A 24763-nucleotide genomic window follows, 5' to 3' on the forward strand; every position below is an offset into this window, starting at 1 on the left:
TACCCTGTTTTCTTTACAATATTCATCTACAATTTCATTTCATGAATAATAAAAGTATGAAGCATCCAAATGATTCATAGTAAAGTCTTTACGCAAAGTAAATGATCAGATTGCATTGTCGAAAGTAAAGCCATCTTCATAAATCTGTATGTTTAAAATTAAATTTATTAATTAAGCACACCTACTAGGTGCATACTTATGTTTATTTCCCCAATTTTCTTATTTCCTAATTATTGTGTTAATTTTTCATTTCACGTAAGAAAAAGTACATTATGTATAAAATGATTATTATTTGATTAAATTTAATATATTACTTCGTTGTATAAACTATTGTAATCGCGAAAAATTTCAGTTTTTAGATTTCAATGGAAATATCCATTTTAATCATCCCTAAATCCATTTTGATTAGTTTCGGCATGACGTCTGTACATATGTATTTTGCATAACTCAAAAACGATTAGCCATTGAAATTTTGGATTTAGGACTGTTGTTACATCTAGTTAAGCAGCTCCCCTTTTAATTGCAATCGACTAAAGTGTCCAAAAAGCCCAAAATCCAAAAAATTTGGATTTTTGATATTTAAAAAAAGAATAAAGTAAGGCTAATTCTAGTCAGTCATCATGATAAACTCAATGAAAGTTAATGCTTCTTGACCTTATTTTAAGTTTTATTTTAAAGCTTTTAATCATTTCCTGACATGAATAAAATTATTCTTTTAAAAATTTGATTTTATAACAAAAATTTTATAATTAGTCACAACATAATCCTAAAATATATAAAAATGATAAATAAAATTATTGAATAAAATGATAATTTTTCAGTAACAAATAAAAAAGAGGGCAAAAAATTACAAGAAAATATTAATAATGAAAATTTTGAAGAGAACCAAGTGAAACATTTAATAGGACACATGAAAAATGCAAGAGTAGAGTAAAACATTTAAGACAATGCTTATCAGAAACAGTATCAAATTAAAAAAGGTAGTGCATGATTGTTGGAACTTTTCAGCTGAGCTGGAGCTAACTTGAATCCATACCATTGAGGAATCAAGCAGTTAGCAGAGAACTCTCTCACTCTCTCTCTCTCTCTCTCTCTCTCTCTCTCTCTCTCTCTCTCTCTTACTAAGATAACTTCAATTATATAAGTTTCAAATTGTACATCTTTGAATTAGTTTTATTGGAAATAATATGTTATGTGACAAATTTTTGCACCACATTGCATTGTCTTTCACAAGTATGTGGATGTAAATTTTTAGCCTATTGGGAAGTATGTTAAAAATCAGTGGCAAAGTTTTGATTATCCTGCCACTGTCAGAATAGTAGAAACAAAGAGCGAGTTAAATGAGAGCATATAATATAAAAAGAAAAACAATTACCTCAGAAAGATAAAAAGTAAATAAAAAAACCTGAGCCAGTATTTGCACAGTAATTGCAACCAAAGTTGTAGCTAGAAGACAAACTTATGTTGTGATCACTATAACAGTAACAATACCGCTAGCTGATGGAAGCTAAGCCATCTATTGTAATTTTCTGATTTCAGGAAAATCTGTGTTATCTTAATTTTATTCACTTTGCTTTTACAAAATAAAAATTCAGTATTAATTACATTGCTACTCAAATATTTATCATTTAATGTATACAATTGAATATAAATTAAAAAAAGTTAGTTCGTAAAATAAGTTATGTACATTAATATCCATTTTTTTTTTTTAAAGTGCAATGAGCAAATGAAATTTTTAGGTTCTGCATATTCTTTTTTTAGGTTGTCCATTTTCAGTTGTGTCATCTTCTATACTACATGTATATGTAGTACATTCAATCAATTCATCTATTTCATGTTTTTTTTTATGTTTAGACTTTTTACTTTTTATTGATCTAGATTTTTCATCTTTAAGGTAATCTAAGTCAGACGATAACTTTTCAGCAACAAGTTGTTTTTTCTAGAAAGAAAATAAGCATTTATTAATTTCACTTAAATTAAATGTTAATTAAATTTATCAGTTGTAATTATTTAATCAGGTAGGAGATATGGAAATAACATTTATGTGAAGTATCTTTTAATATTTTTTTAAAAATTATTTTAATCAAAATTATGTGGTGTTTGGAAGACAACTAAAAATATCTATCAGTTTCTTTAAATAAGATTTTAATTCAACATATCTAACATATTGCAATAAAAACAAATTATAAATTATGTTAATATAATTTGTAGTACTTAAGTACTACATTTTAATGTACTATGTTACAATCTGGTACTCCTCAGATAAAAGGAATTGTGTTAACATTTGCCAAGAAACTGTTTGAATCAAGAGAAACTGTTTAACCATGAAGCATTAAAATCTTAATCCCAACAGCATCACATTTGACCATAAAAAGACAGAGGTGATTAAAATGCATAAAAATTCAGTAGGTGAAAATTAATTGAGCACATACTTGTGTACACATTAAATTTAGATGCAGAAGATTCACAATTTAAAAAAGTATTATTTTAAAAACTCATTGATCACACTCGTGGATTAATCCTGATTTTCTAAACATAGATTTTTTAAATTCTATTTTGAATAAATTGGTAGGAAGACCTTTTAGGTGGGTAATTGATTAAAAATGACAATATAAGCACTGAAAGCTCCTTTCTCATCATACTGTGTAAGTTATATAAAAACAGTTCTATGGTCTACTTAAAGAGAGATATATAACAATATATTTTTAAAATAAATGACTATTTTAGCAAAATGTCATAAATTTAAGTACAATCTTAAAAGTTTTAATTATCGATTAACACGACTCGCATTTATGACACCAAATATTGATTTCACAACTTATTTTTGTGTTTTAAAAATTCTTCTGCATTTCAAGGAGCTCCAAGAAATTTTATGTGATTTTATGATGATATTTTAAGTGATCAAATCAAATTAGTTAAGCAAGACATCATTTTACTAAACATAGATAAGAAGCTTTAGACATTTGCAGAATGTGCCAAATGGAAAAACTACAAAACAAATTTTTTATTTGAATAACTTAAAAATACATAGAGGAAGACTTTATTAAGGAAAACCTAAAAAGGATTACAGGAGTGGACAAAGTTTTTGAGAATGAATGGTGAAGAGAGAGAGTTAACTAGAGGTATATGATCTCTAGTTTGACCAAATAAAAATTCTGATAAAAGGAGAAGTTAATGATGATAAAGCTTCTCATCTTGCTAAAACTGCTTGTAAAGCAGGAAGAAAACAAAAAAGTACCAAAGCTATATTATTTAAAAATAAGAAACTACATCATTATCCAAACTAAAAAAACAGTAATATTCCTTGGGGATTGAAAACTCATCAGACCTTTCTGTGTTCCGATTCATTTTCAAGAAGATGCTTTAAAAATCCGTTTACACATCACCTATGAGGCAATTATAAACTGAAAATAACATTCACTAATAAAGTTAAAGTGAACATTTGTACCTTAAAATTAAGAACAGTTATTGAAAATTGTAGAAATGTTTATAAAGAAAGGATGTCCATCTACAGGAAACTTGGTATAAGAAGTGACTTTTATTAAATTAAATTATAAATGGTGCAATCTAAGATAATATTATGAGATTAAGCTAATTTTAGTAATCAAGTAGATTTGTAATCGATAATAAATTCAGCATTCTAAAATACAATTCTTTAATCTTTAGTAATTAAAATGATGTGAGGTATATATTTTTACTTGAAGTTGCTAATATTTCTGGCTTGATATTTTAATAATTTTCTTTTCTTTGTGTTATTTCTTCATAATGCAAGTTAATCACGAACAAATTAAATAAAATATAGTTGTAGCATTTTTATATTTCTTATCAAATCAAAGACTATTATTTATACTAAGCAAAATGCCTATGATTATTAACAGTAAAATTTACATAAAACTATTAATTTTTCGGTGGTAAAACTAAAATTTTTTAAAGAAACAGTTAATTCTTCAATTCACCTCTTTTGCTACCTTAACTAATACTGGCATTTTTTTTTCCAATGTGGTGTCATTAATTTTAATGCTTTCAGATGTTTCTAGTTAGAAAGTTACATATTCAGGATTATGTCATTAAGTATACTTAACGAACAAATACACACACACACATTTAATTCATATAGCATTACCACTGCTAATAAAATCTAATATTTAATTAAACTTAAACCACCTAACACCATAAATTGGTAAGTTACTTAGCATATTAATTCCGAGAATCGATTTTTGTGGGATCCCACAACTTCAGTTGGTATTTAATTCAACAATTACATTAAAATGTCAAATGTCAAAAATGTTACTGTTTTATAAATTTTGAAGCTACGCAAATTCTGCTTTCCAGTACTGGAATGTGGTTTTTTGATGTTTTAAATTTAATTTAATATACTCATATATATGATTGTTTAACAATCAAAATGTTTGTCTAGTTATAGATTTTTATTTCTTTTAAAAATCTAGTTACAGAGGGATTCTCTTTGAGAGTTTATTTCAACCACTTTTAAGCATAGTTTACCTTTATAATTAAATAAGTTATTAATAATAATAAAAAGATTTTTTTAGTGATTTGAATACCTTGTATACTGGAGTTGTCCCATAATATGTTGATGATGAAATGGTTTCAAGTATTTCATTAGCAGCATTTAGCTGAACATTTATAATCGGGATAAATATAATTCTCACTACTAAAGATAATAAAAAAATAATTATAACTACTTCTGATACAAAAATGAATGTTTTTATAATAAATGAACATTTGCTTTTTGTATTTAGTAAATCTATAGTCCAATCAAGTATAAATTTTATTGTTTCTATTGCTATTGTTTGTCCTGTAAATACGATGTTTAACATTGAAATTACTACATGAGCAACTTGAGAAATTATTAACATAATTAAGTTAACAAATGTACAATCTTCACCACCACAATTTCCAACAACATTCTGAGTTAATCGCCGCCGAAATTCAGTTAAATATGTTGCTATTGCACTCTTTTTATTTAACTGTAATGAAAAAATAAACATAACATTATAATTTATTAATATTATTTTTTTTCAGTTTAGTAAAAATATTAAAATATACAAAAATATCTTATATCTTGATATATTAGAACAAAAAAAGAAGGAAAATCTAAAGTTTAAATTGGCCAGTTGTACGGTTCAAAATAAAAAATCCCTTGAAAGATGTAATAGACTAAAGAAAACTAGTATTACATATTGAAAATTAGGTGGGTTATAACTTCAAAATGAAAATTTTGGAATCGCATAAGAGAATGTTGTTTAAAGAACAAGTTTGACAGGCATTATTATGACATTGAAGGTTGGTTAACTTGGTAATAGAAGAAAGTATGAAGATTAAAAACTGGAAGAAAGACTAAAATTTTATAAAGTACTAACAAACTCCTGATCTTTATAATGGATTCTCCATTAATAATGTTTAAATTAAATGTAAATTATAACAATTCAAATACAGTTGCTGTTATTATACTCTTTAAAGAAGCAATATTCATTAATTTAGGTTTTTTTCTGTTTTAACATTTAATGACTATAAATAGATCGAATTGTTTATAATTAAATTAATTCAAGGTTTCTTAGAAATTGTTTTATGTCTTTATTTGGAACATAATTTAATGTTACCACAACTAGGAAAAAAGAAATGTTAAAATTGTTGAACCTTTATCTAAAAAACCAAAATATTAGGCCTGTGGATTTTATGTACTATCCAAAGAGATATAAATGTAAAATTTTGAAGGTAGCTAACTTTATATCATCAGATATTACGTGTGACACTAAGAGTCAGAAGATACATGTGTAGTAAAAAGTATTCAAACTTGCACCGATTTGTTTCTTTTTTGTGTAAATTTGTTAATTCTATAAAAGAATATTAGATCAAGATAAGTTTGTCTTATTTTTAAGGGTAAATCCAGTTGTTTACAGGTAACTCTTTTATCAGTATTATGAAAGTGTTGAATTTAAATGTATCCAATTTAAAAATCTATTTTCAGCAAGTGCTATTTGTCAGCACTTGTTTTACATTTTTATTCTAGATGACTCCTGAAAAGACTTGAACAATAACATACTGAACTTGTACCAAAGTTATGAAAATGTCTTTGAATCTACATAAATTCAGATCTCTATGGGCTGTACTGATGTTACATTCAGCATAATCAGAAAAATACAGCTTAAAATGCAACATAAAATCAAATTCCTAATCATAGCAACTAAACTGATGTTATGCCAAGAAATCTTATACTCAAAAAGAAAAACAATAGTTTTGTTTTCAAGACAACTCTTTATTTTGTCTTGGAGATATACAATTACAATGAGTTTATTCAATATTTGTTATACTGTATTATTAATGATTAGAAGGATCTTTAATTTGACAGTAGAAATTAATAATGTTTTTGGAAGGACAGTCAATACTACATGTAATGTCATTATAAAAGATGACAAAAAGAAGAGTCTCTAAAGTCAAGTGTGATACTCCGGATGGAACTCAGAAAAGATTATCTGTTTTATATATTTATATATCCTCTCAATCAAACAACAAAACGTCTACCTTTCTAAGAAGGAGGCAAGCCAGTCATTAAAGTTGCTGCTAAAGCTGAGGTTTTTGTTTTTAAAAAGTAGATGTGAGGAACTTATTAAATATTTAGTAACATTTAAATATATCATTTAACATTTTATCACTTGACACTTTAAATTGGTTGAAAATTCCCTGCTGAAGCCATGTTGAAACTTTGGCAAGATGTTATCGTAAATATGATTATACACTATCTTTTGATACACTGGATAGGATATAAAATATATATATATAAAGACTTTATACGACTAAGTATTCAGATGTGGCTATTTATACACGAGGCGTGTTTTTTAAAATAAGAACAAAAATGAAAACTATGTACAAACTTTATTACTTTCCCATAAAAACTAAATTTATTTACTAGTTTTCTACATAACTGCAGCCGATGTAACACATTTTAAATTCGTATTTATTCCATCTTAAGAAATTCCTCCCCCACTGATCTAAACCATGCCGTTTGGCATGTTTTTGAATTCGTCGTCATCGTAAACCTTTGTGGTGCATACCACTTTTTAAGATGAAGAAAAGAAGATTGTCGCTATAATAGATCGCCCTATAGCTAAGAAACTACAGGGGTGAACGACTGAAGATTTTCCAATCGTATCACTGTCTGATTTGACGGGCATTATCGTGCAAAAACAAAATACAGCGGGAATACTACATCATTTGGTTTTATAGCTTTTTAACATACCGCAATACGTATCAGCATTCACAAAATTCTAAAAGCAAGACGCTTATCTTTTTTACCCAAACAAATATTTTTTTTTACAGTACTAATACAAATACTGTATTTTATTTCGGATTTTCACAGCTCTACTCGATTTGCGCTGTTTTTAAGTGCCGTTAGTTATTGTATTTGTTATTATAAAATAAGTTGTATATAGTTTGTATATTTAATGTTAATTAGGGCATGGCATTTTTCACTCACGCTACAAAACATTCATCTCATCCTCTGCGGAATGAATTGTTTGAATACGGACCCGGAGGTAAAAAAAATAAAACTCACCGGGCTGATGTAGTGGTCATGACAAATCAGCTGATTTCGAAGTCGTGGGTTCAAATCTTAGTAGGCAGTTACTTTTATAAGGATTTAAATACTATATCGTAGGTACCGGTGTTCTTTGGTGGTTGGATTTCAATTAACCACAGGTCTCAGGAACGGTTGACCTATTATTATTTTTTTTTTTAATCTCTAGGACCACCGTTAGGTATTGTTTCAGAGGATGAGTTGAATGATTTGTAGCGTGTGTGAAAATGCCGTGCCTGACTAGGATTCGAACCCGGGACCTCGGGATGAAAGGCCGAGACGCTACCCCTCTCGTCACGGAGATCGGCAGGAACAACCTGAGACTGTACAAGACTACATTCATATATATTACCTTCTGAACATGAACCTTACGGTGGTTCTGGAGGCTAAACAGAAAAGAGAGTGAGATTATATTGATTCCGTGTACTGACGAATCGTACGTGCAGTTGTGCCAAACTATCTGCGCCCACGGCCAGGCCGGGTGGTGGGGAGGGGTCTCTCTCTTCCAAAACCGTTAACTGACCGTCGGCACGACACTTTCAGTGTCTCATTCGAATTATATAAGGAATGATTCACCACAGTTAACGTATTATTATGTCTTATTATATTATTATTACGTCATCGTATTTAGACTTATAATTTTCTATGGATTTGCTAATGCGAGACTAATGTCAACACACAGTAGCAACGACAAATTATTGTAGTTTGGTGACTAACGTTATAATTAATTTTTAAACAACCCTCCCACAATTATCATTTTATAAAACTACAAAGAGATTGCATAAATTAAGTCTTCAACTGAGCATTGCGAAGTTATGTACGATAGCATCTTAAGATTTTTGTATAGTAATTTTTCTTTAATAAATGAAATAAAGTGGTGTGATAGTGATTTTATGGTTACAAACAATTTTATGGTAGTTTCGTTGGTAGTAATCTAATATTTAAAAAATTTCGGTTTGCACAAACATTTAAAAATGGACAATGGCGTTCAATCGAAATTGCAGGGACGCACCATTCATAGTCAAGTAAGAGAGATTATTTCTGACGTTTACAAGTGTATGAAAGAAGAAGCAGATAACAAGGCTGTGAAAATTCCTTTATCAAAAGCTCAAGGAAGAACTGCTGCAGTATATGGTTTGTCTGAGCGTGTGGTGACAACAATTAATAGCAAACTGAAAAAAATAACAGATGATGACAACGAAACAAAACATTTTTAACACCAGGAGGCAAATGACCAACTTCTAGAAGACGTTTCACAGGACTGGACGACTTCGATAAATGTATGGTAAGACGAACAGTTTATAATTTTCACCTGCAAAAAACATTGTCCGGCGTCCAATCTCTAAAGGGTACAGATTAATAATTATTCATGCTGGCAGTGAAAAAGGTTTTATTCCAAATTCCTTGACAACATGGAAAGAGACGAATCAAACTGGGAATTATCACGATAATGTAAACAGTGATATGTTTATTGAAATGGTGAAAGAAAAATGGCTGTCAAATTTGGAGTCGAAGAGTGTTTTAGTAATAGACAACTTTCCTTACCATATGTTCAAATCGATAAAGCCCCGAACTCAAAGAGCAGAAAAACAAGATATGAAAGATTAGTTTCTGAAACACAACATTCCTTTTACTGATGCTATGTATGTGCCCGAGCTGTACAAACTTAGATTTTGCTACTATATCCTTGATGAAGTTGTTCAAGAAGAGGGTCATTATATCTGAAGACTGCCGCCATCATTTGGACCTCAACTCAATTGAACTCATATGTTAAAAGCTACGTCGCTAGTAAAAGTATATATTGTAGTTTTCCTGAAGTTCAAACGCTAACCGAAGAGAAGATTGCTAGAATGGGCCAAGAACACTGAGTAAGAAAGTGCGACCACGTAAAAAAAAACTTGAAGGCGATTACTTATCAAAGGAATGTAGGATCGACAACCTCACTGAATTGTTCGTCATCTCAATGGAGCGCGATTCTGACTCCGAGAGCATTGATGAAGACTCAAATAACGTGAGCGGGATTAAGCCGCTCGAGTGAAAAACTAAAAGTACTAAAAAAAGTAACCAATGAAGTTTTTTCGATTTGTATAAAATATACCTTGATTAATAATTTTTTTATTATGCCTTGATTGATAATGTAGCGCCAATAGTTAAGCAATAAATAATAGATAAAACCGCAACTTTTTTTTAAAACCATTTCGTTGTAGGGTAATTACAGTAAAATATAGTTTTTTACTATTGTAATAACATTTATGAAATAGTTCATAATAGTTGTAATTAAATGGCAGAAAATATGCTTTTAAATACACTACCTAATTATTTTATGGCGATATTACAATAAAATACTTTGTCGTATTTATTAAATAATTTTACATTTTATTAGATAAATTGGGATTCAAATAATATGCTGTAGATGAAGTACTGCATTATAAGATTATATTTTGATTTTAATATTATAGATTCAAACTAAATATATTAATTAACAAATTCATAATTATTTTTAAATTAGATATTAATGAGGTGTATTATCAAATAGTTTAGTTGTGATGAATGTTAGTTTAGCAGTTCACATTAGTCTACTACAAGTATCAGCCGATAGAAGCGAACATGTTGTTTTTGGTTTGACTAGTAACGACACGGCCGCGCTCGCAGGTAGTTAGGGTTAACAGCATATTAAATAATCTAACCAAACATAACCTACGCTTGCTAACCTCGTCTGATTAACGTTAAATGTACAAGTCATTATTATACAACATATTAAAATAAAAAAAGATAAACAAATTTTCACCTTATTTTGCTGTGAAATTTCGAAAAAGTACTGAAAAAACGGTACTGTAAATATTGAGATTGTATTTATCAATTTCAGAGAGTACTTTGAATCTGTCTAATAGGAATTACTGTCAAATATATATGCTCTCAATAATTATGATTAGTATCATTTCAAGGTAGACAGACATTCCTACTGTTACGGTACAATTAGTGATGTGGAAAAAGTTACTGAACTCAAAGTATGCAATTAGACCAGCTGAAGTTCCATTTTTATTAAAGTATACACTGTAAGTGAAGTTACCACTCCAATTCTTTCTTCAATCGTTAATTCTTGTCTCCAGATAACATTACCGAACGTTGTTTGAACTTCTTTGGTAGAAGAGAAAATGAATGCCGCCATCGCACTGAGTGGTGCTTTGTCTCGTCGAATAAAAAATCCACGTTTCATTTTCGGTAACGATGCATCAAACAATTTATCACCTTCATTTTCGAAACGCTGCAAAAATTGATGTGCAGCAAGATGATTTTCTTTTCTGTGTGGGTTAACAAATTCGGCATCCATGAGGCACACAATTTTTATAGCCCAATTTTTCAGTCAAAACTTACCAAATGAAAGATCGTGAAACATCAAACACAACTGTGACACGGTGAAGCGCAAGTTTTTTGTCTACTTTTTGAATAAAATCATCCACTATCAATGACGGCCGGCCGCTACGTTTTTCATCATGAACGCTTGTTCGCCCTTCTCAAAACATACGACACGACTGTCCGACTTTAGCGTCACTCTTAATATTTGGCCCCCATACGTCACAAATTTACCAATGAATTTCAGCCACTTATTTTTTTTTTGTTTTTCCAATAAAACTCGGATTACTCGTCGTCTTTAACACTTGGCGGGAATTGTAGCACTCATTTTAAATATAAACTAACAACAAATTGACTAAAATATTGTAGCTAACAACTGACTTGATTTTAAACAACTGAGCTACGCAAGCGCCATATGCTTACATCGCGTATAGGCTGGAAAATTCAAAACGGACTATTCTTTAAAAAATGCCTTTTACGCGTGCGCGCGTGTGTGTATTATATATTTATATATAAGCTGTATTAAGTTTTTTAATGTAACATTCATTTTGCATCTTTAATGAATTACTTATTTCTGTTTTCATCATAAATGAAAAACATCCATTGTTAATGTAAAGTTTTCATTTTACTGAAAGAGAATTAATCTGATGAATGTGAAATACATTCATATTATGTTTATTATAAAATTAATTTAACTATTCTAATATGGGAAAAACTGAAATAACTGTGCTCTTATGTGCATAGAAAAGTCGCTGTTCACCAAGACTTGAAACAAACAGTAACTTTACAGTAGTCATTTGTTATTTACGGGCAATTCTAATATGCCACTTTTCTTTAAAACAAGTAAGGTAAAATATTAAATAATTATGAATCTCCTACTTTGTCAAAGTTTTTGATTAGTATGATTCTAACAAAGTTTTTGTGGTAAATTTACAAAGAAAACACCACTAATCTGAAAAAATCACTTACTTTCAAAAAATATAAAAATTGTAGGTAGTTTTTAAACATTTTTTAAGTTTTTCTACATGGTGTGTACACTCTTATGCAGAACTAAATGTGGATTAATACTGAATTTACATGGCGATTATTGCAGAAACTTCAGTATAAGATTACAGGTCTACAATTTTGGGACATGTTGAGGTATGTAATAAAGGCTGTATACCTCATATAAAATATCTATGAAAGCCTTCTCACCCTTATGGAGTTAAGTGGGACAGTATATTATTATTATTATTGTTGTTGCAAGTGTGTATGACTTAATATGACATTATGAGTTAAAAGGTAGTGGTGAAAATAGATTGTTCAAAAAGCAGGTAAATCTTGAAGCATTTTTAAAATTTAAATAAAAGCATCTTTAAAATTTCAAAAACTTTTAAACTGTCTCTGTCCATACTTATATTATTTTCATAAATTAATTTTTTTCCATTTTTGTACATCTTAATGATATATCAAAGATTGTTCATTAAATTTTGTTGATAAATTACACTAAACTTCTTTGAAAACATCATGAAGTGGTTGGAAAACTGGGAATGAGCAGAGTCTATTGTTTGTGAAAATCACGCTTCAAGAATTTTTTCATGAACAGAATTTTTGAGATATTTGCACTAGTCAAAACAACATTTTTGAGTTATACTAGGCTTATCTTCTAATACATACCCAATAAGGAAGCAGTATTAGAAGATCTTCAGATGAGTTGATTATTTAATCCTAGAGATATTTTTCTAGAATGAGTAAACTGTAGCAGGAATAGAAATGTTACAAAATTCACTAGATGATTAAACAGTCTAGCTATTTTAATACAAGTACAAATATGCTCCTTGATATCATAAAATTTACAATTTATTTATTTATAGTACACATCTGCTGCTGACATCACTAAATAGTTTATGATTTTTTGTATGAAGTGTCATGCATACTCATAACATCAGATGTAGTTTGTGAAGCAAGTTAATTTGAAGAAGCTTAGTCTAGCAGTTAATTAACCCACCAGGTTGGTCTAGTGGTGAACGTATCTTCGCAAATCAGCTGATTTTGAAAATATGAGTTTTAAGGTTTAAATCCTAGTAAAGACAGTCACTTTTATATGGATTTAAATACTAGATTGTGGATACTGGTGTTATTTTATGGTTGTGTTTCAATTAATCACCACATCTTAGGAATCGTTGACCTGTAAATAGCTTACAGTGGTTCCAGAAGCTATTCAGAAAAAGAGAGCGAGTCGAGTGGTTAAACTTATTGCAAAATCAGCTGATTTTCAAAGTTGACAGTTCTAAGGTTCGAATCCTTGTAAAGGCAGTTGCTTTTATATGGATATGAATACTAGACTATGGATACTGGTGTTCTTTGGTGGTTGGGTTTCAATTAATCGCATTAAAAAGGCAATGGAAAACCAACTGTAAAACCTGCCAGGAAAATTCCAACGAATTGGAATCACCAAGAGTTGAATACAACTGAGTGGCTACACTAATTTTTTATTTTTAAAATATGGTCTGAAAAATAAAGAAATTATACTTATCTTAACATCTTGGCCTAACAATATCACATGATTTATGTACTAGTCTGCCAACTTCATTGTGATTTTCAAATCAATTCTGAATCACAGAAAACAGTTGGAAGTACAGAAAACAAGAGTTAGTATCTACAAACCAGTGAGGTAAAAAATTTTTGATTTTATTTGTTCAAATGTGAACAGGGATAATGAAATTAATTTTATTTCCTCAGAATGAACTACTTCACTTAACCTCTTTTAAGTTTTTCTTATTAGAAGGTACGGTTTTTATTGCTCAGAAGATATAAAGGACTGTTTGATATTACTTTAAAAATCCAGTTCAAATTCATATAATAAATAAAATCAGAAAACATTCATTTAACAGATTGTGATAATATTGACTTAGCTAGTGAAGGAATTGGCAAACAAAAATTGTTTATTAATGACAGCTAATCATACTTTAAAGTAGCATACTACATTTTTCACTTTTCAGTGAAAAATGAAGGTATTTAACACCGAGTCCTCTCAAGGTTGAGGAGGTTAGTTAACTATGAAATAAGAACAAATAATTTCAACAGTATTTATTACTTACAGTTTCTGAAAAAGTATGCGATTGATTAGAACGCATTTTTTATCATTTAAAATTAATAAACATATTTAAAATTTAACTTAAGTTGCCAAGAAACATTAAAATTTTTTCCTATTATGATTTAAAAAAATTGAGAATCTTAGAATAAATAATCATTTTTAAAAAAAATGATTTGTTTGTTTCTGTAACGATTAGTTTTGATTTTAACTAATCATGTATAACAACTTTCTTATACTTATTTCAAGATCATGTGATGAAAAAAGGAGTCAATGGAGATAAAATGTTAATAGATTAAGAATAAAGTTTTATTAAGTTTTTTATTTAATAAAACCAAAAAATAAAAATAAAAACACCATATAATTTCAGTTCATAAATAGGTGTATTAAGAATTATTAATAGTAAACCTAAAAAATCCCAGCTTTAGAGCCCAAAATCATAATACATTACACTACACTACTGTAGAAAAATAATTTCTAGCATATCAGAATGTATTTGAAGACATAGACTTGTCATCAAATATAACTATTTGCATCAAACTCAAAATAAATGATTTTAGCTTATGGCACTTGGGCATACTCTACAGTGATAAACAAAAGATTCTTTTGTTATGAACAAAGTTTTCTAAGGTTTCTGGCCCAACAAAGAGTTGCTGAAGGGGTTTGATGTTCCAATAGTTAAGAATAGTAGCCGGGGTAGCTAGGGACCTTACTTCACTAATATAGTTGTTTTGGCATCGTACCCTGATTAACTTAGTCGTTTGTTCTTCTGTGATAGAGCTGAATGTGAAAGGGTAAATATACTGACAATGCTTCCAAGATCAGACCAGACTGGAAGTCCGTGGGAGGATGAAGGCATTGACCTCACTCTCGATAGCAGGCCAGAACATGGTTTTAGTGAGTTAATTCAGTGGAATCTCCTTGGAATAACACCTTTGTGGAAAGGAGTTTCCACTTTTTATTTCTGTTATTTGTTTAAAATGGACCTGGGGTGGTTGCAGCTTAAAATTACTACTTAAATCAACAATTTTCTGTGATTTTGTATTGAGTATATGACAAGATTTTTGCTACTATTTTTGGATGTTAAGTCATTTCAATGATGCTCAGTTTACTGGTAAATGAAAAATAGAATGCAGCCTTAAAAAATGTTGTTTATTAAAAAAAAGTATATTACTTTCATTAACTTTTCCTCCTTAATCATTCCAGATGGCTACTAAATGGTAATTAGTTTTTACTGCCATAATTTTTCCAACATCAACTGACTTATATTATTTTATAATGGTTACATGTCATATCCATATCATACTGGGGTCAATGGGAAAGTTCTTGATCTGAAACAGGTAGGATTTTTGTATAAGTTATTGATAATTCCTATAAAAAGTTTAACATCACGGTCGTACAAAAAGAGTTAGATTCCACTTTGTTCTTGACAGTAAAAAATGGACAGCTGAATTTAAACATGATCATACATCCATTCAAAATGATATGATGCCCAGAATGTCCTATAACCACTACAACTGACAAAATTGTCACTGGCTCAAGGTACAATAGATTTCTGACAATAAACATCTTGATAGGCTGTAAATGTTTTGGTAATGAAAAAGCTTTCTGTTCTATGGGTGCCATGTTTGTTAAGTTGACAAAAAAATTATTTGATTGAACATTTCTCAAGGACTTATTTAAATGCAAGTCTGCAGAATTTCTTTGACATTTTATAACAGTAGATAAAACATTGTTTACAATTACACACTATGAACTAAATAGTGGGTGAACTAAATAGTGGATCAAAGAAAGCGAAAATGGTTTCATCTGCTGAAAAAGACAAGACTATGTTTTGTAATTCTAATCTTATGGTGTTCATAACTAACTGGAAAAAGCTAGTTAGATCCCTGGAGAACATTACCCTTTACTACTAGTGCTATTCAGGTTAAATGTCTACATCTTTCTTTCTTTTTCCTGTTTAGCCTTCGGTAACTACCGTTTAGATAATACTTCAGAGGATATTTATGAGTGTAGTCTTGTACATTCTCAGTTCGACCAATCCTGAAATGTGTGGTTAATTGAAACCCAACCACCAAAGAACACTGGTATCCACGATCTAGCATTCAAATCAATGTAAAAATAACTGGCTTTACTAGGACTTGAACGCTGGAACTCTCGGCTTCCATATCAGCTGATTTGGGAAGACACGTTCACCACTAGACCAACCCAGTGGGTTAAAATGTCTACATCTGGCAAAAAGAAACTGCCCTTTCACCATGATAATGTGCCTGCACACACATCTCAGGTTGTTGCAGCAAAACTCCATTGCCTATGCTTCGAAATACTTCACATGTGCCAGATTTGGCTTCCAGCAATTACTTCCTCTTCCCAAAACTGAAGAAGTGTCTTGCTGGACAAAGATATTCATTTCAGATGAGATCAAAGCTGAAACAACCGCTTATTTTGCAGAGTTTATGATTGAATTCCAATTCTATTGGTCAATTACAGGTAAACTGTTACTATTGTTTTCAAAATATGTTTTACAGTGATTTAGTTATTTAAATCAGAGTATGAAAAAATATGTTAGAATACATAGAAATAGCATTGTTATGTGTATAGTTTGATTTTACTTTCTGTTCATTTAAGAAGGTAAAATTCGTGTAATTTAATGGATTATGTCATTTTCTTTCGAATACAATTATGATGGAAAAACTCTAATGATGGAGACGATATCTCTAATTTGTAGTTTCCAATCACTCGTTCAACATTATTAGTATCCTAGTCACCATAAACATGAAAATGTGATCTATCCAAATGATTTTTCAGACGGGAATATTCAAAGAATAAGAAAATATTTCATAATGATGACTGTTTTCTTTTAGAAACATGGAGATGGTATCCAACAAATGAGTCAGTTCATTCTCAATAAATGGTTAACATTTTATCTACTAAAACTTAATCTTATAAGGTGAAAATTTAAAAAAAAAAACAGACACAACAATGAGCAACACAGCATATTTTAATGTGAATTTGTATACTTTTATGCCACAAATCACTTTCTGAAGTTGAAAAACTTTTCAAAATCTTGAAATAAGTTTTTTCTTAGTTTTAAATTACTTTTCAATCGTTTTCAGAAGCATTATATGTTGGCGATTTGTATACATAATTTATATTTTTTTATGGATGTAATCTATTCAATTTATGTTTTAAGGTATGGCATTTGCGCTAAGCTTTTAAAATTTTCTGGTTTGTGGGCAACCTTTTAAAATTTCTATGTTCTTTACCTGCAGTGTAGTGCATGCATTACAACATACTGCTATATAACATGAAGCTATTTTTGTTTGTTTGCTTCATCACAGATATATTTAAACTTTATTTATTTTTTTGTTATTTTTGTGTACTTCAAAAATTTGTCTTACAATTTACATCCTTTATAGCTTTTCCTAAAACCTCTTTGTTATATTTTTCAGATTTTGTAAGCAATGTGGCATTCTGCTGTTTTTAATTCTTCATTGATAATAATGTCTCGTTTTTAATAAAGTTTCCAAAATTAAAAAAGTACTCATCCCACAAATTAGTAATTATTTTAATTTACACTTAACGTTTAAATTGTTATAATTAATTTCATTCTCTATAATTTTTTACAAGCATTCAGTACTTCTTATTCCAGTGTGTCACAAAGTTTAAGAATTTAAAAATAAATTTTATGCTATTCAGAAAATCTTTATACTAATCATGAAACCATTGATACAGTAAAATTTATTTTGAGACAGACTGTACCAGTCAATAATTCAATTTAATTTTTCTTCCTACCGATAGTTTTGAGTAATGGTGAACATTGCAACAGTGGTTAGTCTACTCTTTCCACTTGGTAATGAGTTTTTATTGTTACCACGTAGAGGGATTTTTCAATACCGAGGGAAAGTTTTGAAAATTAGCTTGCACAAAATAAGAAAGAATGCCTGGAATAAACTTAAACAAATACTTCTCTTCTTTGGCTTTTTAAGCTTAAAATAAGCAATTTCTCATTTCGGCACATCATTTCTGGTGACATCAACATACAAAATGTCACTAACCTAACTCTCAGTGAAAAAAATCAATCGTTCACCTTGTCATGTGATTCTACCAAGAAAACAAAATTTCTAGATACTTCTGTACAGTCCTTTTGGATTTATGCACGATGTCAGTATTCCATAATTGCAAAGATGGCCATAAAAGTTTTGCTGCTGTTTTCAGTATTGTACTCATGCGAATCATTATTTTCTACAATGAAAATAGTGAAATCTAAACAAAGACAGGTACATCTTGAAGATGACATGCGTTGGTCTGTCAACCATAAGACCACGTGGTGATACTTTGGAACACACAGACTTCACATTAATTCTAGTGGTGAGTTAAAAAAAACAAAACAGTAATATATTTTTTAATCAGACTTTTGGTATAGATTGGTTGGTATTCCAGGAACTTACCTTTGTGTTTTCTGACAATGTTTGGTTCAATCCATTCCAATCGGTCCAGCACAGATGTGGTTGCCACATCTTAGAAAAAAAATTCAGATTTATTAAGTGCATTCCCTAATGTTTTGGTAGTTCAGAACTAATTATTAAAAATTTTTATCCATCTGGTTCAAAAATGGCAGCCATTTTTGTTTTCAGTCTCACTGTTTTTTTGCATTCACATGCATTTATGATTTTTTAAATTACTCGGCAATGGGTTGTCCAAGGTTTTTCATATAAACTGCATTTTTGAAATACAAAAGCTTCAAAAATGGAATTAAAACAGCAATCAGGTAAAATGTAATAACTTGTTTCCCTGAACTACATTAGCACTGAATTAATAAACTGAAAACCATATAATTTCTTCTCACCTTTAATTGAGGGGCATCGCTAATGGTCCCTCTAGCAAGTATGACAATTTGACAGAGAGATAGTGATGCTACCTCTTTAATGTTTAAAATAGGGTTTTTCTATACCTTTCGTATCTCAAATTCATTTTATTACATAAATAAGAATGATTTCGGATATATGAACCGTGCTTAAAAATCCTGAATAAAGATATAATCTTATGCGCAAAAAAGTTTTTTGATTAGCATTCTTGTTTTTTATTGAAGTGCAATAAAGTCCCACAATAAACTAAAAATATTCAGACTTGCGAGCGGAATTGTCGATCAGCTGTGTATTATACATGAAAAAAATAGTCTATACCACTCAACTATTATTAATTCAACATAAAACAGGCAAATCTACATGTTAACAGCTGTATTTATAACTATATATTAATAGCTGAAAAAATTCAGTGACTTTGGCAGTTCACTTTCAAATACAACACTATGATAAAATTGAAATCAAAACACATCCTTTTAAGTGCTTTTCATGCTTTATTTGTAGTATAATAATATTTTCACTACATAGTCAATTAAACTTTCATTCAACAATTTGCCTGCTAGATAGTTTATTTTTTATTTCAATATAAGAAAATTTTTATTAATTCTACATAGACAATTCAATCTCTATGCAAAAAATTAAATCAAAACACATCCTGTCAAGTATTTTTCATGATTTACTTATAATTATATTGAACACTGTTCACGCATACGACTACAACCATGCTTCTTCAAAACAAAAATTTTTCTGTATTTATTTTCAAAAGAAGTGATCATTCACTTTTTTACAAAAAAAGATTTATGATCAAGTATGACTTCATGGGCCGCACCACTTTGTAGATTAATATTTCATTCAATAATTTGCCTACACATAAACTTTCTTTTTCATTTCAATAAAAATCTTTTTATAATTCTATATAAACTCTATGGACAATTCCATCTTCAACTCTATGGAAAAAATGAAATCAAAGCAAGCATTTTTCATGATTTACTCAATATTTATACTGAACACTTCTCTCATGCAAAAAACCATGCTTTTTCTAAACAGAAATTTGTCTCTAAATTTATTTTCAAAATTAGTGATTCATTTTTTACAAAAAAGAATATTTAGGAGTAAATTTGACTTCATAGTCTGCACTACATGTTACTCTATGCAAAAAATGAGATCAAAACACATTCTGTCAAGCTTAAACTTTCATTCGATAATTTTCCTACTACATGAAGTTTCTTTTATATTTCAATGTAAGTTTCTACTTTCCTGTCTAGATAGCGGTATAGTTCTAAAAGGTAAAGTATTGTAATCGGTTCAATTTGGGCATACACAGTTTTCAACAGATCTTGACATTTTGATATCTAAGGAATTCAAAAAACTGGATGGAAATTTTACGGATGTTAATGTTCGTATGTTCAGGTTACCTCTAAACATTATATCTCCAGAACTGCTGGACCAATTTTTACCAAACCTGTTTAGATTTCTTACACATATGAAGCATTGATGCCTTTAAATTTTCAACTTACAAGGTCAAGGGGACGATACAGTAGAACAAGGTAATACTCAGAATCTTGAATTCCACCTAATTAAGGTTATACTTTTCTTAGGCATACTTGTAAACAATTAAAAAACAATATTTGCAAAATCACACCACCACCCCAAAAAATGCTGTTGTGGTCGTCTGCTATGTTGTGACATCACAGGTGAGCAGTAGAATTAATAAACGAATAATATTTAAAGTGTAAAAGGTAACTGGGTCTGGCTGGGTTTCAAACTCGATTGCCTGGTGCGTTAAGCCTTGCAGCTACACCAATCTCCTGACCGTCATGGGTGCAGTGATACTAGTAAACAAAGCAGAGGTGTTAAATAAAAAACTATTATATTTAAATAAAATGATTATTTTAACTTGTGCATCAGAAACAACCGACAGTTGTAGGACTTTCCTGGAATGTGGCTTTAGCAGTGTGACGAGTAAGTCCTACAACTGTGTTGTCAGTTTTTATTCTACATATAACTCTATCCCTAAACATATATATGTTGAGCTAATATATAATGTTGACCTAAAAAAGAAATATGTTTGCAAACCATTTATATAGCACTAGATCTCAACAAAAGAAATGTGATGAACAATATGTATCATCAAAACTTATTTTTAGTTTGTGTTTTAAATTTAGAGTTTCGTATCTTATTGAATTTGTTGTAGGATTGAAAAACAATACATCTCTTATTAAAATGAGATCTCTATAGAAAAATTTCTACCAATTAACCCGCATTGTTACTCAGTTTGTTTTCAACTGAAAACACACAGGACTTTGACCATACTTGACTGGACTACCATAAAAGATTTCAGAGTAAGTTATACTCTTATTTGGAAATAATTGGGCTGCTCGGATGTGTAAGGTTTTTGTATTGTAGTAGTATGTCTTTAGAATTCTTGTATGTATTTTATATTTTCATTTAGCAATGTAACTTATAAATGTGTGGACAAATTAGATTCAAATCATTCTAATGTATGGCATCTATTCTGAGCTGACACTGATTCTATCATCTCTGCTAACTTCAGATATACTCGTTTGGACCAATATTTGTCCTTTCTTTAACTTCAGGTGGTTCCAGTTCCATTTAAAATGCACAGGATGCCGAGCAACCTAATTTAAATGAGTAAAAAGTATTTTTTCTGTGAATGCATTTCTAATATAGGATTTCAATCTTCTTGAAGTTAAAAAAGGTACTGAAGCAATGTTAGTGGGAGAACTCATCTAATCCGATTATGTATGTAATTTAAACAAAAAAATAAAAGAGAAAATTGGTAATTCATTAAAAAAACTCTTAGCATTGTTGGATAAACTTATATTTTTTAGATGCTTCAATCTCTTTTGGTGAACTGGTCAAGTATGGTCAGTCCCGTGTGTTTTCGACTGAAAATAAATTGAGTAACAATGTGGGTTACTTGCCCGATTCCATTTTTTCTATGAGACATATTGTTTTTATACTACAATGACTTCTACAGGATGAATTCGGTAAGATACGAAACACTATTAAGAATACAATTTAAAAATAATTTGATTCATTCTGTTCATTACATCTCTTTTGTTGAGATTTAGTGTAAGAATGGTTTGCAGAACAACATTAGTTAATGTAAATATGTTTAGTTGTAGAGCTGCATGTAGAAAAAAGTCTAATATTGAAATATTTTCTTAAGAAAATTTTAATTTAATAGGAAATTGATCAAATGAAAGTTAAGTTTGACAGAATGTGTTTTGATTTAATTTTTTACACAGAATTGAAGATGTTATTGCCCATAGAGTTACGTATCAGTTTTTACTTTACTTCTGATTTAACAGCTGTGAGATTTCTTCATAAAATTTGGGAATGATGTTAAAAATGTGCTTAGACACAGTGGTAAATTCAAAGGGTTGGCTTCTCAATATATTTTTAATTGGCACCCAAACTCTGTCCTTTTCATTTTTTTGGAATGAAGTTCTTGGTCCTGGTGGATGATAAAATGTAACATGCATATCTTCGCTTTATTCATCTGTGCTGTTCACTTCTGCGATCCACCGCTGACCATCATAAATACATGCAATTGTGGATTTATTTTGAAGTGTCAATGACACTACTTTTTCAACTTGTTCACTAAAAGATGATGTGTACTGACATTTTACCAAACTTTCATTATGGTATAAAACAATGAAATGATCTAGTTCCTTTAATTTTCTGACAAGTGTTGTATCTTTCCTCTAAAGTATTGGACCGAGCTCTAGGATTTCCTCAGTTTTCACAAAAACATATATAATTTCCTTAACATTCTCTTTGCAGAATTTAAACATTTCCTGAGCTGCCAAGATATGATCCTTATAAGGTTGCTGTAAACTAGATTCTGTCACAGTTCGCTTCATGCAATACCCCACCCCTGTGCACCTACACAGGCATTTTCCCACGATATGATGCAAAAAAATGCCATTCTGTCTTCTACTCCAAAATCTACTCTGTGATAGCACATATTTATAATTTTTTTTAAATTTTTATATTAGCTTGCAACCCCGACAGAGAAGTAGATTAATTTTTTTATACGAGGATGGTGTTATTTATGTAATCCATTAATTGAAGTTGAAATGCACAGACTATTATATTACGTTCTAGATAATCACTAAAGCTAGGCTCTTTACTTTCTATTGATCTTTATAATAAAAGAAAAATGGATGAACTATAGCCTGCTTGTTTACTCAGTGGTGCCCTTGCGCTTCATCTTGTACAACAAATTAATAATTTTCTGAAGTCAGCTAGAACAATATATTCACCATCTGACAAGATTTTTTTCTTTGTCTATAAAAAATTTCCCCTGTGATTTTTTGCAATAAAATGATGAATCTTTAGATTTTCAAGTTAATCAATCAATATTTCTAAGAAATCTCATGAATTTACAATTGTCATCATTTCAGTTCTGTTTTGTGTCACCCTTGTTTGCATTCTATATTGTTTGGCCATAATTAGACTCTTCAAATATGTAAATCAAGGCCTGCTTGTCTGAACATTTTCCCTTTACATAATCAAAATTATCTGTTTTGTATACCAGAATTTCCAAAAGATCTTTATAATCAAGTTTAATATTGGCACCATCAATTTTATGAAATGTGGTTTTCTAAGTTTAAAATTCCTTAGAAATAGTAGAATAACTCCTTTTGCTCACTTATCCCGGATGTGGAAATCAATCATTTTTGCTCAAATTCATAATTTTTTATAACTACTTTGAATTTAATCTCGAATTTGAAATTAAAACTGTAGTTTGATACCATAGACCTTTTTTGTGTGTCATTTTTAACTGGTCCCGCAATAGATATTGGAGGTAAAAAATTTAACTTTTAAAAGGGTAAGCTACTCACCACTTATATTTTATATTCAGTAACTATACTCTTATATATAACAGCACAGAAAAAAACTGAGGCTGAGAAACCGTTCCTTCTTTGAGAGATTACCCTCAAAAATTCAAATTTGTTCATTCACATTTGATAAAACTTTGGGCTACAATACATAGATGAACAATATCATATTAGATAAGTAAATAGGGTTTTGATTTGTAGGCTAGAATGTACTAAATGCAGTCTGTTTGAAAAACCTATGAAAACCCAGTTTGAAGTAATTAAGAAAATTGTAGATACCTGTGAATGTGAACAACAGCCTGAGGTAAAACAAAAATGACCACTATTTTTTAACCAGATACAATAAAAAAAAAAAATTAATTTTTAACTACCTAAACATAAGGGAATCTACCTGCCCAATTATTTTTCTCTAGACCACTTTGAATGGATTAACCTGCTTATATTTAGAAGAATCTGCCTGCTTGCATATTAATATCAGTCTATGGGAACTGATATCTTATACTTAGAATTAGATACTACAGTTCATATTATTAATGGCATCATTATTATAAAAACCAAATAAGGGTGTTTGCGACACCCTTATTGCGTATCATGGGTGTTCAGTGAAGTGTGTTGATCGAAAAAGGTTGGGAACCACTTATTCTACTGTTGTACCCAATTTGCTTGATTTACACTTGTAGAATTCTTTGTTTTTGAGTGTGAAAGAAACCTGCTTTCCAAACAATGTAAAAGTAAAGAAAATAAATTGCCTGGAAGTAATTCCAGAGTATGAAATAAATGTATTCAATAGTCAATATGGAGAATAAAGACTTAATGTAGAGGAAATTTTTAGAAATACAGCTGAGGAACAAATAAATAATTTTGAAAATATGTGTTTTTTTTAACCAAACTCGTATGAATTTTTGAAGGATGAATGAAATCTTGAATATTTTATAATTTACTTAAGCAATGACAAATGATAATTTAAAAAACATCAATTGATTAAAAATCAAATTAAGATACTTAA

The 24763-nt window shown here is 29.7% G+C and overlaps 1 protein-coding gene across 1 annotated transcript; it reads right to left on the reverse strand.

The window, feature by feature from the left end:
- Positions 1-515: 515 nt before the first annotated feature.
- Positions 516-18615, reverse strand: LOC142330228 (uncharacterized). The gene is made up of 3 exons (XM_075375381.1): positions 18473-18615; positions 4563-4988; positions 516-1939 (listed from the first exon to the last, which is right to left on the reverse strand). The coding sequence occupies exons 1-3, from the start codon at positions 18572-18574 to the stop codon at positions 1736-1738; spliced, it is 732 nt and encodes a 243-aa protein (XP_075231496.1). The 5' UTR covers positions 18575-18615; the 3' UTR covers positions 516-1735.
- Between the last annotated feature and the right edge of the window lie 6148 nt (positions 18616-24763).

Source organism: Lycorma delicatula, chromosome 9, assembly GCF_047948215.1.
Source record: "Lycorma delicatula isolate Av1 chromosome 9, ASM4794821v1, whole genome shotgun sequence".
Taxonomy (NCBI): Eukaryota; Metazoa; Arthropoda; class Insecta; order Hemiptera; family Fulgoridae; genus Lycorma; species Lycorma delicatula.